Source organism: Canis lupus, chromosome 1 (genome assembly GCF_003254725.2).
Source record: "Canis lupus dingo isolate Sandy chromosome 1, ASM325472v2, whole genome shotgun sequence".
NCBI lineage: Eukaryota > Metazoa > Chordata > Mammalia > Carnivora > Canidae > Canis > Canis lupus.
Window position 1 is genome coordinate 30971381 of NC_064243.1, and position 16478 is coordinate 30987858.

The 16478-nt window shown below is 45.9% G+C and overlaps 1 protein-coding gene and 1 long non-coding RNA gene across 6 annotated transcripts in view; one reads left to right on the forward strand and one right to left on the reverse strand.

Annotated features, from left to right (window-relative positions):
- Positions 1-16478, reverse strand: part of NHSL1 (NHS like 1) — a 302556-nt gene that overhangs the window by 231340 nt on the left and 54738 nt on the right. For 2 of the 4 annotated variants that reach the window (XM_049113029.1, XM_049113025.1), the window contains exon 1: positions 3405-3702. The exons of the other annotated variants lie outside the window; for them this stretch is intronic. In XM_049113029.1, the coding sequence (XP_048968986.1) occupies positions 3405-3687 (283 nt within the window). In that variant the 5' untranslated portion in view covers positions 3688-3702. Of the gene's footprint in view, positions 1-3404; positions 3703-16478 lie in introns of those variants that run through there. 4 annotated transcript variants of the gene reach the window in all.
- LOC125755545 (uncharacterized) lies at positions 4540-9336 on the forward strand. Of its 2 annotated transcripts, XR_007412276.1 has the most exons (3): positions 4540-5445; positions 7224-7332; positions 8668-9336. It is a non-coding gene; the product is annotated as an uncharacterized LOC125755545 (long non-coding RNA). The 2 variants fall into 2 exon arrangements; XR_007412275.1 differs by having other exon boundaries at positions 7224-9336.

Genomic DNA, 16478 nt, shown 5'->3' on the forward strand with positions numbered 1-16478 from the left:
AATGCAGTGATAGACACAATGGAGGCCCATAATAGATGCTATGGGAGGACTCCTTCCAACCCTGGGGTGTCAAGAAAACATTAGGGGAGTCTTTAAGGATAACTAGGAGAGACCCAGCAATTGCACTAGTAGGTATTCACCCCAAAGATACAAACGTAGTGATCCAAAGGGACACCTGCACCCCACTGTTTACAGCAGCAATGTCCACAATAACCAAACTATGGAAAGAGCCCAGATATCCACTGACAGATGAATGGATAAAGATGTGGTGTGTATGTGTGTGTGTGTGTGTGTATACACACACATATTATATATATATATATATACACACACACAATGAAATACTACTCAGCCATCAAAAAAATGAAATCTTGCCATTTGCAAGACAGAACTAGAAAGTCAAGTGAAGTAAGTCAATCAGAGAAAGACAATTATCATATGATCTCACTCATACGTGGAATTTAAGAAACAAAACAGAAGAGCATAGGAGAAGGGAAGGAAAAATAAAACAAGACAAAATCAGAGAGGGAGACAAACTATAAAAGACTCTTAGTCACAGGAAACTAACTGAGGGTTGCTGGAGGGAGATGGGTGGGAGGATAGGGTAACTGGGTGATGGACATTAAGGAGGGCACATGATGGAATGAGCACTGGGTATTATATAAGACTGATGAATCACTAAACTCTAACTCTGAAACTAGTAATACCCTATACATTAATTGAACTCTAAAAAAAATTTTAAATTTTAAATTTTAAAGTTTCTAAATTAAAAAAATAAAAAGCAGGAGAAAAAGTGATGTATGTTCTCCCCAACTTATGACAAAAAGTTAATTTGAATAACTATCAACCTATGAGATTCTGAGGAAAGGCAAACTTGATGAAATATTTCTTAGAATCACTGCCCACAGAACTAAAATGTTTCTCTATTGCAAAGATAGTCTACATGTTTTTAAAACAGCTGCACTCACACCCTTTAGTATGGTAGAGACCCATTAAGCAAGGAAATATACGTAATCTCCCATTGTAGTCGGATCCTCTAAACCATTCAGTTCTGTTACTCGCTCCTTGGGAGACTCATTAAAAGGTTTATCTAACAAGAAGGATGAAATTAGCAGTCATAGCTATCCTTTGGATTGTCTGTGGAATGTATCTAAACTTTATTCCTATTTCCCATGTGATTCTAAAAGGAAGAGAGATGCTCAGTGGGACAAGCAGGCAAGCCAATCAGAATGTCCAGGCTCCAGGCCTGGCTGTGCCAGGAGCCCACCACATAATCAGGCAAGTCACTTCAACCCTCTAGGACCTGATTTCCTCTCTCAGTAAGTTAATGAAGTAGATGGACTTCACAGTCAACTCCAAGTCTAAAAGTCCACATGTCCATTCAAATGGAGTATGTTATTTGGAAGACTTGCCTAAAAAGGGACCCAAGGGATTTCAAAACGTAGCTTTCACTCAGGAACAAAGTTTGACACATTTTTTTGTAAAATCTAAAAGAAGCTGAGTAAAATGAATACACAGGTGTTTCATTGCTTTTTAGCAATAAAAACGTTAAGTGTGTGAAGGTGAAATACCATAAAAACTAATATCTTTACAGTTCAGCTTTCTTCTCCATACGTGCACTTCTACTCTCACACATAATTATATTCAATAAGAGCCTTCTTTCTCAATCATAAAAAAAAAATGATGAGCCAGGTTTCTAGTATAAAATCAAAGCTATTTCAGGTTCAAACAAACTTGTGAAAAATTTTAAAAAGAGTTTTATCAGTCACTATGACAATTTTGGTTAATTTAGGGCATTTGGGCAGTTGTGGCTGTGGATATTAGCTTATTTGGGGCATATGTATACAAGGAGTGAAAAGTAATGCTTAAATGCAAAACAACACTAGCAAAGAAGGAGTTCTTGAACCTTCAGGGAGAGTTTTCCTGTTTTCTAATTCCAACAATAGATCAGTTTACCTACCAGTCAGATCTGCCTCCTCACATCACTCCTGAAGGGTGAAATTATCCTTCACCCACACAGTCACTCCACACAAAAAAGGCATAGAAGCGAACGAGACATCACCGGGAGGACTGTGACATTCCACTAGGGCAGTATATCCTGATGCATGAGGTCATGATTCACAATACATACATTCTATCCAACAACTTTATGAGACCATCTTGATTTTTTTCTCCGCTCATTTTTTTTGGGGGGGGGGGAGGAAGCTCTCCCAGTTGGGAACTGTCCACAACTTACCAGGATCTGTTGATAACACCATGAAAGAGATTAAAATGTAAATCATCACATATAACTTCACAACTTGTAGAAAGAGGTGTCTTCAGTATTAACATACTGAAAACGTGAACACACTTCCGCTTTTAAGATAATTAAAATATAGCTAAGTTTTTCTAGCAAGAGAAAAAAATGGAAAACCAGTTGCCTGAGCCTGTATATGAAGCGATCGTAGGGGAAACAGTACTGCATTCAGAGGTGTGGAAATCCAGGCGAGTGTTCCACCAACACCTCCCCTCACACCCTGCAATCCATCAACCATCTCCAATTTGTTCTTTGCACTTAGGATTATGACCAAGGCCACGTACTAAAAAGAGGAGAAACCACACAAACATAATACTTAAAGTTTCTCTACTTCGGGCCAGCAGGAAATTCCAGTTACTTCATTCATTGGAGCTAGTTAAGCTGCTGAAATGAAACGGGTGCTGGGGAGAGATCACGACGTCAGGACACAGACTTGATTTTCAGGGTTGGAGGAGGTCAAAGATGAATGGGACTCAAAGTCTGAGCTCAAAGCCAAGGTCCTTTGAATCACAGAGTGCTCGTGGGTGGGAAGGCAAAGCGGCACGCACGCACACACTAAGCCTCGGCACACTTGCTTGCAGGTGAGAGCGCCGGTCCGCGGCAGGCCGAGAGGCGACAGGCAGCCCCGAGGCCCGCGGAGATCCCCAGAGATTTCTGCAGATCCCGCCGGGGTCTCAAGGTCTGTAATCATTCTATGCCCGTGTCTACATCGTACCCTGGCTTCTCCCCCAGGCCATCTCCCCCCGACCCTTTCCCACGACCTTGGCTTCCCCCCTGGTCTGCAGCGCCGCGGGTCTCGTCCCGGCCTCCCACGCAGACAGAGGACCGGGCAGTGGGGCGGGCCAGCCCTGTTCCCACGCGCGCGCCCGCCGCCCGCCGCCGGCCGCCTGCCACCTGCCACCTGCGCGGCGGCCCCGTCCCGGGTCAGGCCGTGGCCGCCCGAGAAGCCCTCCCTCGCGGGGCGCGGGGCGCGGGGTGCGGGGCGCGGGGGTCCGGGCTCCGGGCTCCGGGCTCCGGGCTCCGCGCGGCGGCCGCCAGGGGGCGGGAGGGAGCAGCTGGCCGGCACCTCCCCGCCTCGTTCCCCTCCCCCGACCCGCCGGCCACTCACGGATTTTCACTCGGCGGTGGTCGAGGCGCGCGGCGGCGGCGTGCAGGGCGTCGAGGCGGCGGTGCAGCGCGGCGGTGCGGCCACCCAGGGCGGCCGCCTGGCCCTCGAGCTCGCCGAAGATGTCCCCCGCGCAGCGCGACAGGTCGGCGAGCTGCGCCAGCAGGCAGCCCAGGGCGTGCGAGCTGACCTGCTCCAGCGAGCGGAAGAGCGGCGCGCCCGCGGCCCCGGCCGCCTCCGGCCGGCGCAGCCGCGCGGGCTCCACGCTCCTCTGGTGGAAGGGCATGGCGGGGGCCGGGCCGGGCCGGGCGGGGCGGGGGCCGGGGCGCGGGCCCCAGGCGCGGCTCCAGGCGCGGGCCCCAGGCGCGGGCTCCAGGCGCGGGCTCCAGGCGCGGCGGGCCGCCCGGGGCGAGCGCAGCCCTCAGTCCGGCCCCCGTCGGCGCGGGGCGCGAGTGCGCATCCAACACAAAGGAAAGTCCGGGCAGCGGCGGGGCGCCGGGGAGGAGGCGAGGCGGCGGGCAGGACGGACCGACGGACGCGCGGGCGGGCAGCCGCGGGCAGGGCTCCGCGGGGTCGGAGCCGCGGCCGCCTGGCGCCCTCCCACCGCCGGGGTGCGGGGGCGCGGGGGCGCGGGGGCGCCGGGGCCGCGCGGCGAGAGGCAGTCCCAGGAGCGGCTCCCGGGCGCGGGGCGCGGCGGCCGCGCGGGCGAGCGGAGTCGGGAGTCCCGCTCAAGTTTGCAGGGAGGCAGGAAAGAGCCGGCGGCCCCTTCCCTCCCTCCCGATTGGAGAGGGAGGAGGAAGCGGGGGAAGTGCCGCCGACACCGGGCGCGAGGGAGGGCAGGCGAAAGAAAGAAAGGGGGAGGAGAAAAGGGCCGGCCCGGGGAACCACCTGCGGCTCCGGCGGCCGCCGCGCCCCGCGCCCCGCGCCCCGCGCCCGAGGGGAGGTGGCGGCCCGCGTCTCCGCGCCGCCTGCCGCGGCCGCACGGTCCGGGGCTCCCACGTCCCCGCCCGCTTCCCTCCAAGCCCCACGAGCCTTTGGGCCGAGACCTCGCCCGCCCCCGGGCCCGGCGCGCGGAGGGTGGAGCGCCGCGGAGGCGGGGGCGGCGGGGGCGGCGGGGACCGCGAGCCCCTCTCCCGCTGCTCACCTGCGCTCCGGCCCGCGGCGCCCCCGAGTCCCGCGCCCCCCGCCGCGCAGGGACCGCCCCCGGCCTCCCAGGGTCCCCCGGCCCCCCCGGGGAAGTCGGCCAAGGCTTCCGGCGCTGGGGTGCTCCTCTCGGACGACATCCCACATCGCACAGGCGCCGGCAGTTCTGGAGGCCAGCGGGAGTCCGGCTGCCCGAGACCCCTGAGGTCCTCTTGTCCGCGGCGCTTCCAGGGAGTTTCTCCTAGCAAGGTCGCTCCCACTCCTCTAACTGGAAAGGTTCTGGCAGAAATGTGCGGCACTTGAGGTTCTTCTCCCAAGCGTGGGGGTGGGGGAGATGGGGAGTGGGAGAAGGGACCAGACCCTGGAAACCTGAATTCGATGCCTGGAAGGTGCTCAAACGAATTACTATTGACATGGCTGTGGGACACCGCCTCAAACCTTATGGTTAGAAGTACTTGAGAAGACTTGGGTCCAATATCCCAAAGCTAAAATCCTACTGGTTTCATTGCTATGTTTGCTTAGAAAAGGAATCTCGGTTCTTTGGTTTCTGCCCCACAAGTGACCCGAATTGCTGTGCCGTTGGGTTGCAGTTTGGGAACCAGTCTATCAGAGCGCTGTGCCGATTGTACTAGGAAGCGCTTTCTTCTCTCTGGGAGACACGAGAAATGCAAGACAAACAGGCCTGAGAGCGAGCATCGGAAGATAAAGTTTAGTAGATGGAAATATTTGGGGATCTTTTTCTCTGTTGTACAGCAGATCATTTTTCACAATATGGGCCAATAACAATCCCATAATCACCCACTCTGACCACCTTCGGAGTTACCAGGCACAAAGGAACTGCTGCTGTCAGTGGGGATAAAAAAAGAAATTGAAAATTTATGAAGCACTGCATAAACGTCAGGTACAGTATAAAAGTGTGCTGTCTCATCAAGAAATATTTGTTGAGTGCCTGTGGGGCATTGGCTAGAGATAAGGTAATGTGCAAAGCTTGCTCCATCCCTGCCAACATGAGGCTCCTAGTCTAACCACAAATAACATTTCAAACTTAACCATACAATTGACCTATTTAAATTGTACAACTCAGAGGGCAGCTGGGTGGCTTACCACGTGCGTGTGCTCTTTGTCTCAAATAAATAAGATCTTCAAAAAAGTAATAAAGTGTACAACTCAGTGTTTCTATTTTTTTTAAGATTTTTTTTTTTTTTTTTTTTTTTTTTTTTTTTACAGCACAAGCAGGGGGAGTAGGAGAGAGAGAAGCAGGCTTCCTGCTGAGCAGGGAGTCTGATGCAGGGCTCCATCCCAGGACCTGGGATCATGACCTGAGCCAAAGGCAGACGCCCAACTGACTGAGCAACCCAGGCGCCCCAACTCAGTGTTTTTAAAATATATTCACAGGGTTATGCAAACACCATCACAATCAAATTTAGAACATTTTAATCACTCTCTCCTCCTGCCTACCACCCCAAACAGTTCTCTTTAGTACTTACTCACTCATCTTTGTATCTGCCTCTTCTGGACATTTTTTATAAAGGAAATCATGTAATATATGCCATGTTGTGTCTGTCTTCTTAGCATATATCCTCAAGGTTCATCCAGGTTGTATCATATATCAGAACTTCAATTCTTTTTTATGTATGAATAATATTCCATTGTATGGATATTCCACATTTTGTTGGTTCATTCATCCATTGATGGACATTTGGGTTTCCACTTCTGGGCCTTTATGAATACTGCTGCTGTGAACATTCATGTACAAGTTTTTGTATGGATATATGTTTTCAGTTCTGTTGAATATACACCTAGGATTAGAATTGCTGCATCATATGGTAACCATGTTTAACTTTTTGAAGAACTTCCAGACTACTTTCCAAAGCAGCTGCATCATTTTTCATTCCCACCAGCAATGTCTGAGGGTTCCACTTTCTCCACATCCTGACCAATACTTGTCATTATCTGTCTTTTTTATTATAGCCATCCTAATGGTTGTGAAGTGGTCTTTCATTGTGGTTTTGATTTACATTTCCCTGAGAGCTAATATTTTGAGCATCTTTCATGTGCTTACTGGCCACTTGTTTATCTTCTTTGAAAGAAGATAACATATATCCGGAGAAGTGGCTCTCAGATCCTTTGCCCATTTTTAAATTGGATTATTGGCCCTTTTTTTTTTTTTTAAGGTGTAATAGGTTTTTATATAGTCTTGATACAAGTTCTCTATCATGCATAACATTTACTCACTGCTTCAACAGTCCTGTGGTTAAGCATTGTTCTTTATGCATTCATCCTCATCCCTTGAGACCGTTTCTTAGTCTGAAAAAAAGTACAGCTTAACCGCATAAACTAATACAAGAGGAGCCAAGGACATGTTTACAAATTTGTAATCCTGGGGCAATATGAACAGAATTTTTTGATCAAATGATTTCACTGCTCCAGAAGCTGAATTGAAACTATATGTAACCAGGACACTGAATAAATAGGATTCAGGGAGAGGACTCATAACTTAAGCTTTGTCACCTACTGTCCCATTCAAGGAGGACAGTTCTTCCTCTTCAAGTGAATGACAACTCAAGCAGTCCCACAACTATCTTGTTGTCTTGGGTAATAGAAAACCTTCCTGTTACTCTAAAAGATAAAACATGTTTTCCATTTAGTAGTTAAAATCTTGCTCCCTTTCCCTGCAAGGACTTTCTCTGGGCAGAAGTCAGGCCAAGGGGCCCTGCTCCTGCTCCACCTCACCCCATCCTGGCCAGCTTGCTGACAATAATATGAAGAGGGAGAAGTGGAGGGACAGGTAAGTCTGTACTAAACCAGCACTCTGCAAAAGGGCATCACACCCTCTGGCCTAGTGGCTACCTGAAGCAGAATTTTCTCAGAACGCTTTTTGTGGTCCTGTGCTAGGAATGTCTGACCATACATACTTCCTGGGATACAGGCAATGGATTCTCTCCAACTGCTTATTCTAACTCTGATATGGTTTATTCCACACAGACTCTTGCAGTTGAGGTCCAATCAACCCCCCCAGTGAGACTTTTAGGCCAGAATCTCTTTTAAAATGACCTCCTCCTGTGGACTCTTATGTATAGTCTCTGAAATTCACACACCTTTTGTAAGTTCAGTCCCCTACTCTGCTGCCAGAGGAGGCAGTACCTTCCTCAGGGGGAGTCTAGCGCGCTCTCAGAGGTCCTAGGGAAGCCCTCCTCACCGGGCTTGGTGGTAGATGCCACTGCCCTTGCCCACAGGCAGGGGTGGAGCGGGAGGTGCGATGGCAGAACTAGAAGTGCTCCATCCAAACAAAATCTCAAGCCCCACCCTCCACCCATCTTCAGTCACCTCACTCTTGGATCCTCTGCATGAATGAGAATCTAATCAGCCCTCTACCCGTTACTTTGAAATTTCCACATTTTAGTCTTAATCACAACTCATTTTGGTATCCAATATCTGTCATTTCCTGCTGCTGCATCAGTCACAACCGTTTAACATCCCGTAAAATAATAGAACAGAACAAAACATTATGCTAATTTATTCCAAGAGGAATTTAATGCCACCTACGAAAAGGAAATGGAAAGAGACAGCAGTTTGGGAGGGAAAAGGTTTGGAATGACATGCAGTTAGAAGTATCTGATGGGCAGATCGGAGGGTGGAATTCACCTAGGAACTGGGAGCCACAGAGGTGATACATAGGAGCCATGAGAAGAGATGTCCCAACAGCTAGTCGATGACTGTAAGGAATGATGAACAGAGAGCTAAGGTCCAAGTGAGGGCAAGCCCCCAGCCAGGGGGCAAGAGAAGAAAGGTTATTTATTTATTTGTTTATTTAAGTGATTGCTTTATGACAGCAGGGACAAAAGCCAGATTTCAAGCATATGAATAGAAAGGATATACATAGAGTAGAACTAGAACATTCACAGAGAAAACTGCCTGAAAAGTTCAAAAACTAGTCAAATGAAGAAGTATTATTTAAAAAAAATTTTTTTCACCTCAAGATGGTACTTGAAAACCAGATATGGCTGAAACTACTCTATTGGACCATCCTCCCTCTTTCTGCTGACAGGACTTAACTTGTTCAGCAGTATGTCCAGCCTCTTAACATAAATCATAATTTATCTATCCCATTCTGTTTTGACAGTGAGCGGTCAGGTGTGACCCAGTTCCAAGCCAATGAGTTGTAAGGAGAATTGAGAGGCTTCAACACATATTTACCTCTCTGAGGAAAAGAGGAGGGGAGGAGAAAGACTCTCATTCTCATCTCTAGTCAAACCTCAACCTGAGTCGCCTTTGGACGCAGTCAAGTGAGGATGGGATGTCTGGAGCTACAGCAGGATCTTGAGATCATGAGGGGCAGACCAGAAGAGTCAAAGCCATCATGCAAATACCAAGCTTACCCCATAAGGATGACTTCATATGCATACAAAGTGTAAATTCCTGTGATGGGATCAGGAGTGTTACCATCACCTGGGAATTTGTAAGAAATACAAACACTCAGGGCCCACCCCAGACCAACTAAACAAAAATCTCTATTTTGACAAGCTCCCTAGGTGATTCAGATGTATTTTACATTTGAGAAGCACTAGCTTGAACTCATTAAGAGGCTGACTATGGAGTATGACGTAGATTAAAGAAGGTGGTGGACAAAATTTAGTAAACGGCCTAAATACAACAAGAGAGCTTCACATACAATCCAGGGAAGTCCCAAGAGAATGTTCAATGGCTGCATAGTAGTTGAGAGGAAAATAGGCAAGAACGTGTTGCCTAGAAAGGGGGCAATAAATTTGAAATTTCAGAGATCGAACAATGATTTATGATTAATTGTGTGAATTTTTTAAAAAAATGCTCCTACCTCTGAGACTAATAATACACTAAATGTCAATTAATTGAACTTAAATGAAACTAAATTTAAAAATAAAAATAAAGAAATGTTCTTAATGAGAAAAAAGCAAACTGCACAGTTGATGTATTCTTGATAATTATCCAAAAGGCAAAAAATTAAAGCCTACCTTTAATAGAAACAAAGTACTTATCCCATTTGAAACCATATTTTCTAATTTTTTTTTTTTTTTTTTGAGAGAGTGCTCGGGGGCAGGGGAGAGGCAGAGAGAGAGGGAGAGAAAGAATCTTAAGCAGGCTCCATGCCCAGCACGGAGACCCACATAGGGCTCAATCCCACAACACTGAGACCATGACCTGAGCTGAAGTCATGAGTCAGTCACTTAACCAACTGAGCCACCCAGCTGCTTCAGAACAAAATATTTTCTGTAGTGCTCAATAATTTTTTTCTACAGTATTCAGTAAATCTTACCAAATATGACTCAAACTTAAATAATAGATGTAGGGCTTCATCTTAGGGGTTTAGGATAAAAACTGAAGCCAACTATATTGGTTTCCTCAGGCTGCCATATTGCAAACTGGGTGACTTAAAACAACAGAAATTTATTGTCACACTGTTCCAGAAGCTAGAAGTCTAAAATCAAGATGTCAGCAGAGCCCTGTTCCCTCTGAAACCTGTCAAAGAGAATCCTTCCGGGACACCTGGGTGGCTCTGCGGTTGACCGGCTGCCTTTGCCTCGGGGCATGATCCCAATTCCGGGATGGAGTACCACATCAGGCTCCCTATGAGGGGCCTGCTTCTCCCTCTGCCTATGTCTCTGCCTCTCTCTGTGTCTCTCATGAATAAATAAATAAAATCTTAAAAATAAAAAAAGAATCCTTCCTTGCCTCCTCTAGTTTCTGGTATTTGCCAACAATCTTTGGTGTTCCCTGGCTTTAGGTGGATGCATCATTCCAAACTCTGCCTCCAATTTCACGTGGCCACATTCTTCCCATAGGTCTCTGTCTCTGTATCTCTCCTCTTCTTAGAAGGATGCAGTCTTACAGGATTAAAGGCCCACCCCATTCTAGTAAAACTTCATATTTTTAAAAAAATATTTTTATTTATTTATTTGAGAGACAGCAGAGCAAGAGAAAGCATGGGGGAAGAGGGGCAGGGACAAATAGGCTCCCTGCTGAGCAGGGAGTGACAATGTAGGACTCAATCCCAGGACCCTGGGATCATGACTTGAGCCAAAGGCGGACACTCAACCAACCAAGCCACCCAGCGCCCCCCCCCCCCCCCCCCCCCCCCGCGCAAACTCCATATTAACTAGTACATCTGCCAGTATCCTGCTTCCAAATAAGGTCACATTCTGAAGTATTGGGAGAGAGGACTTCAATATACATTAAAAGATGAAATTCAATAACACCAACCCAATGAGATGACAGAAACTGTTTTCAGGTTATTTATTCAGATGTATTCTGAATACAGAAGAATATAGAGAATCTTCATGCCCAAATTATTAGAGGCAAAAAAACAATGGCACATGACCAGGCAGGCCCTGGTTCTGGACCTCTCAAGGTAGGTATGGCAAGTGGGTGCCAACAAAGGGTAATAGGATAGAAACACTGGGTGATGCTAATGTTCTGAGCTCTGGTCACCCTATGTGGCTGTCACCTCTTCCTCACTCTGTATATTCAGCAAGGGATTGGGCTCTGGGGGAGGGGGTGCTCTATGAATCTCTGCTCACTAGTCATCAAGAACTGAGAAACCAAGAAAGGAGCCCTGAGGTCCCAGGCTACATTCAAATGTGAAATCATGACTAGCACTCCCTAGTTGCATTTTTTCATTAACATACCTGAAGAGAAGATAAAGAGAAATCCTATTTAATCAATTCTAAGACCAAAGTTGTAAAAGTTTGTATATTTTGTAAAGACTCAAAAATGAGTGAAAAGTGAAATAAAACGTTCTGATAGAGTATATAGTATTTTCCAACCTTTTTTTTTAAAGAATTTACTTTTTTAAGTAATCTCTACACCCAACATAGGGTTCGAACTCACAACCCCAAGACCAGGAGACTCACACATGCTCCACAGACTGAGCCAGCCAGGCACCCCCCAACGTTTTGATATGCAGTGCAAATTGTTATTGTATTAAAAGTCTAGTAGTTGATATATTGTTAGTATTATCTATCCTACCCAGCAAGGGGAAAAAGCAACAAATTATCATGTTGTGAAAAAGAGACAACAGGCACTATGGCATGTAGCATTCTGTCCATGAATTACTCTGTTTATATGTAGGATTTGCCAAGTGATAGAAACTTCTGTCCAGCTAGTCTGAAGACTTCTAGAAACCAAAAAGCCTTTTCTACTTTTAACAGACATAGGCAGTAAGTGATAATTTTCCTCAAGTTAAAAATGACACTGGTCTTTGATTAGCCAGAGAGATCTTCAAATGCAAATCTGATTATATCCCTCTTCTGCTCAAAAACCTTCAAAACTTTTTCATTATCTTTAGATTATCCTTAATGAGGGCCATAAAGCCCTGAGAGTGCTTTCCCTGTCTTTCTCCAACCTTATTTCCTGCCACACAGACTATGTTTTCTTCAGTTAGAATATTCTCTCTCTCCCTATATCTCTCTCCCCGCCTCCCCTTCCTCTTTCCCCCTCCCTTTCTTTCATATGTTCTTCTTTGTAGTTAATTTGGCTTCCCCTCCAGATTTCAATTCAAATGTCACTTCCTTGACAAAACCTGCCCTTGCCTCCCCAGCCAGATCAGGTCTTCCTATTATAGGATACTGTAATTCTTCTTGAACATATGAGAATTTGTTTTTATATATTTATGTGATTTTTAAAATTACCATCTATATTGAAGCCCAGAAGCAAATCAACTCAGATTGTTCAATTAAGAAAATTTGACAGAGACAATGCACAGCGGTATGAGTAAATTAAGAGTGCCAGCAATTAATGCTAAGACACCCATGGACCAGCAATAGTGGGAAATCATCAAGACCCTTCAGTCTGAAAGGTGTAAGGGGAGCAACACTTTGCTTCCCTTCCAAGACTAAACTCATCCACCAGCAGCTGGGAGTGCTAGTGGCCAACAGGTATTAGCCAGATCCCTTTCTGGGACTTGTCCTCCACTAAAAGGAACTTCCTCACTGAAGACATGCCCTCCTCCCCCAGCAACTGCATCAGTGACTGACCAACATGAAGATATAAAGGTCTAACCCATTTGCTCCAAGTTTAGACAACTAACTGGCAGGCCATCCCGGCTCACTCTGCCCAATCTTGTATCCCTCTCTTTCTCACCTCAAGTAGTAAACCCAAGAGCACTCCCCAGGAAACCTCCTACAGGCAGAGAGTATCAGAGTCTTTTTCCCATAGAACCTGACCTGTAACAAGGGTAGAGAAAGAAAATGTTACCCAAGCACTGTGTGAGCTGTAACCATGGAAAAGAGCATACTTATTTAAAAGCAAACAAACAAACAAACAAACAAAAAAACTGTATTCACTGCCAAAAGTGTAGCACTTGAGCAGAGAAAGAGTGAGGAAGAAATGTCCCAACCTCTCCCCTCCCACCTTTGTATCTCTTGCCTGTACTTTGCACTGCAGGAAGCCACTGGGTGGTGTAATCCATAGGGATCAGAGTCCTGGGGTAGGAAGATAGAGAACAGATGCAGGGGGAGAGGAGCAGGCACAAGGGGAGGTTAACCAGAAGAGTCCACAAGTTTTGCCTCTTAGCATCCATTTTTGCTCTTCCCTCAGATGGAAATAGTCTGATCCCCAGCATGTGAGAAGCTACTGTCATTGAGCTACTGTCAGCTGCAGGGTGATGTCAATTCAGTCACCTTCTGAGAAGGACCTAAATTGTAATGATAACTACCTCCGGAACTTCATACAGGATAGCAGGAAAGTGGGAGACTAAAGAAAAAAAAAAATCAATCAGCGTAAGTTATACACCCACCTCTGTAACTAGTCTTGAGGCCAAAGCTGATAATCACAACTCACCTTCTCCTACCACTCCCTGCGTGTTCTCTTACTCTTGGTCAGCAAGGGTGACCCAAACCTTTATTCCTACAGGATCTGAGTCCTGAGGACAACAATTGTCCATTTACTATTCTGTGCATCAATACCAAATTTCTCCTTAGTAAGCAGCTGATATACCCCGTGGCAGGAGAGCCCCAAATAACCAAGCAGGTAGTCTTGGCTTCTAATTAATGGGACTATGGTCCCTAGCAGAACATAAGCTTTTTTTCTCTCTTATAAATAGGGGCTTCCAATGAAAAGCCACCTGGCAAAGGAGACGGAGAAGTGCTGCCTGGGAATCAGCCTTCGTGGCTATGATGGATCAAGAAAAAAATAGAAAATGACCAGCAGGATGAGAAGAAATGGAAGACGTGGCAGCCACCAGGGAAGTAACAGTCAGGAGAAGGGGCTTGCCAACTATCTATGATGAGGAAGAGATCGAAGACAAGTTCTGATTATAACAAGTTAAAAATAAATTCCCTACACCCTTTGGTAGGTGATCCATGCAATCTCCAACAAGTAGTTAGAAATAGAGCCTAATGTTCAAGTGAGAAGAACAGGCTGGAAAATATGCTTGGGAGAGGTGTTTCTAGGAGTCGTTAAGTGAAGCTCAGGAAGTAGATGAGATTTAGATTCAAAAAAGATGGGACACCTGGGTGGCTCAGTTGATTAAGTTTCTGCCTTCAGCCTCAGTCATAATCCCAGGATCCTGGGATCAAACCGCATGGGGCTCCCTGATCATCGGGAAGCCTGCTTCTCCCTCTCCCTCTGCCCTTCCCCAGTCCACACTTGTGTGAGCGTTCTCTCTCTCTCTCTCTCAAATAAAGAAAATCTAAAAAAAAAAAAAAAAAAAAAAAGATTCAACAATTATTGACCATCCTCCTGAAGATTTCCAGTCATGCTCATCTTCACAACAATGTTGTATAGTAAGAAGAACTTTCTCCATTTTTGACATGAGACAACAAAATCAGCAAGATGAAGCAACTTTCTCAAAACTGCATACAGGCAAGGAGCCTGAGTTTCTAGGGAGCTCACCAAGGAAGAGAGACTAGACAGGGAGTTCTATTTCTGAGCACCTCTTAATAGGAGGGATTGTGCTAAGCGTTTCGTTCACATTATCTCACTTAATCTTCATGCAATCTGAAGGTCAGTGTTATTGTCCCCACTTCATGCATGAGGAACCTGAGAGGCTCAGTAGAGTGAAGCACCTTGCCCAAGATCACAAAGCCAGGAAGAATAGAGTCAGAGTCTGAAACCAGATAAGGTACCAAGATCCGTAACTGTTCAACTGTATCACACTACAGGGGGCTCAGAACACACGGAAATGGTGAGAGAAGAAAAAAAGTTCCAGAAAAAGAAATAGAAAAGGATGCCTCAAATAAGCCTGAGATAATAACCTAGCATCTTAGAAGTCAAGGAAAGGGAGTTTTTCACTGGAAGAGCCTATGATGTCATGGACAGCACGATGAATTCTAACTCCAGAAGTGATTCAAATTGGGTGTGAGACCCTATACCAACCACTTAGCTTATCTGGTCCTTATTACCTCATGACAAAGAGTACAGAGGCTTCTCCTTTACCTACAAGCTTACCTATATTTATACTATCCATTACCTCATGTCTGGGCGAATGTTCTACCTGCCTGTGCTTAAGATCCCATCCCTTCCTGCTTCCTCCAACACCTTGTTCCTACAATTACTCCCTTTTTTGTATCTTTGATCTCTTTCTCCATTTGCCACTTCAGCACTTAAAACACACTCAAGTCTCTGCCATCAAAAGATTAAAACCCTTCCCTTCATGCTGATTCCCTATGTAATTAGCCACCCTCCCTCACTCCCTCTTTCTTTTCACAGTCAAGCTTCTAAAACAGACTGCATTCATAGTCTCCAGGTCCACAAACCAAGTCACAGCCATCTGCTTTCTCACCTCTCCTTCCTTTGAAATGGCTCTGCTAATGTCACTTCCTGCTTGCTTTGACTTTGACTCTATGCTGCCTCTCACATTATTGACCATTCCCACCTGCCTGAAATGGTTCCCAGGTTTCTGTCATGCTCTTTCTTACTTATTCTATATCATATTTTCCCAATCTAGGGGGTGAAAAGATACGACCATACTCTTCAGAAAATGCATGTACACAGAAAATGCAGCTTTTATTTTTCTGAACCACGAAAGCAAACAAACAGATCCTCAAGGAGCTGATGTACCTCAGTTCATACAAGCTTCCTGAGCAACTCAACCATGCCTATGACTTCAGCTATTGCCTAATGCCCAACTCTATGCATCTTTCACCAGGGTTTACATCTCAGCCCCTACACTTGCCAGCCATGTAGTTCACATGTCATATCACAGTTCCTCATCTGTACAACACAGATCATAGTAAAATAATCCTGATATGGTTGTTGGGAGACCCACATAAGATACAAGCAAAATTCTTTAGACATTGCTTAGTACCATAATTAGTAATTAATAAATGGTTGTTATACACTAGATCTCTCTACCTCCCTTCTTCCCTTCCTCCTCCAAGTCAGTTTATTCAATTGATAAAAAAAAAAAAAATATTTCAACCTGGGATCCCTGGGTGGCTTAGCAGTTGAGCATCTGCCTTCAGCTCAGGTTGTGTTCCCGGAGTCCTGGGATCTAGTCCCGCATCAGGCTCCCTGCAGGGAGCCTGCTTCTCCCTCTGCCTGTGTCTCTGCCTCTTTGTGTGTGTCTCTCATGAATAAATAAATAAATAAATAAGATAAATAAATAAATAAAATATTTAAAATTTAATTGAAAAAATATTTCAATCTTAAAGTCTCACATAGATGTCCCAAACTGAGGTCATCTCCTCCACCACCCAAACGTGCACTTCCTTCAGCATTTCTAATGCCTGGACTAATATTTATGGCACACCAGAGTCCTCTCTCCAGAACAGCAGCCATTTATCTATCAACATTTCTGAGATAGAGTTGGTCAGTTGCTACAAATCTGTCTCCCCAGCTATATTCCGCCATCTTGTCTATGAGGATATCTTAGAAGTCTATCAAATGCCTTACTGAAATCATGTTGCCATTCTTCTGTTCTATAAGCAACCACTGCAAGAACTAATGAAAGACCTGTGA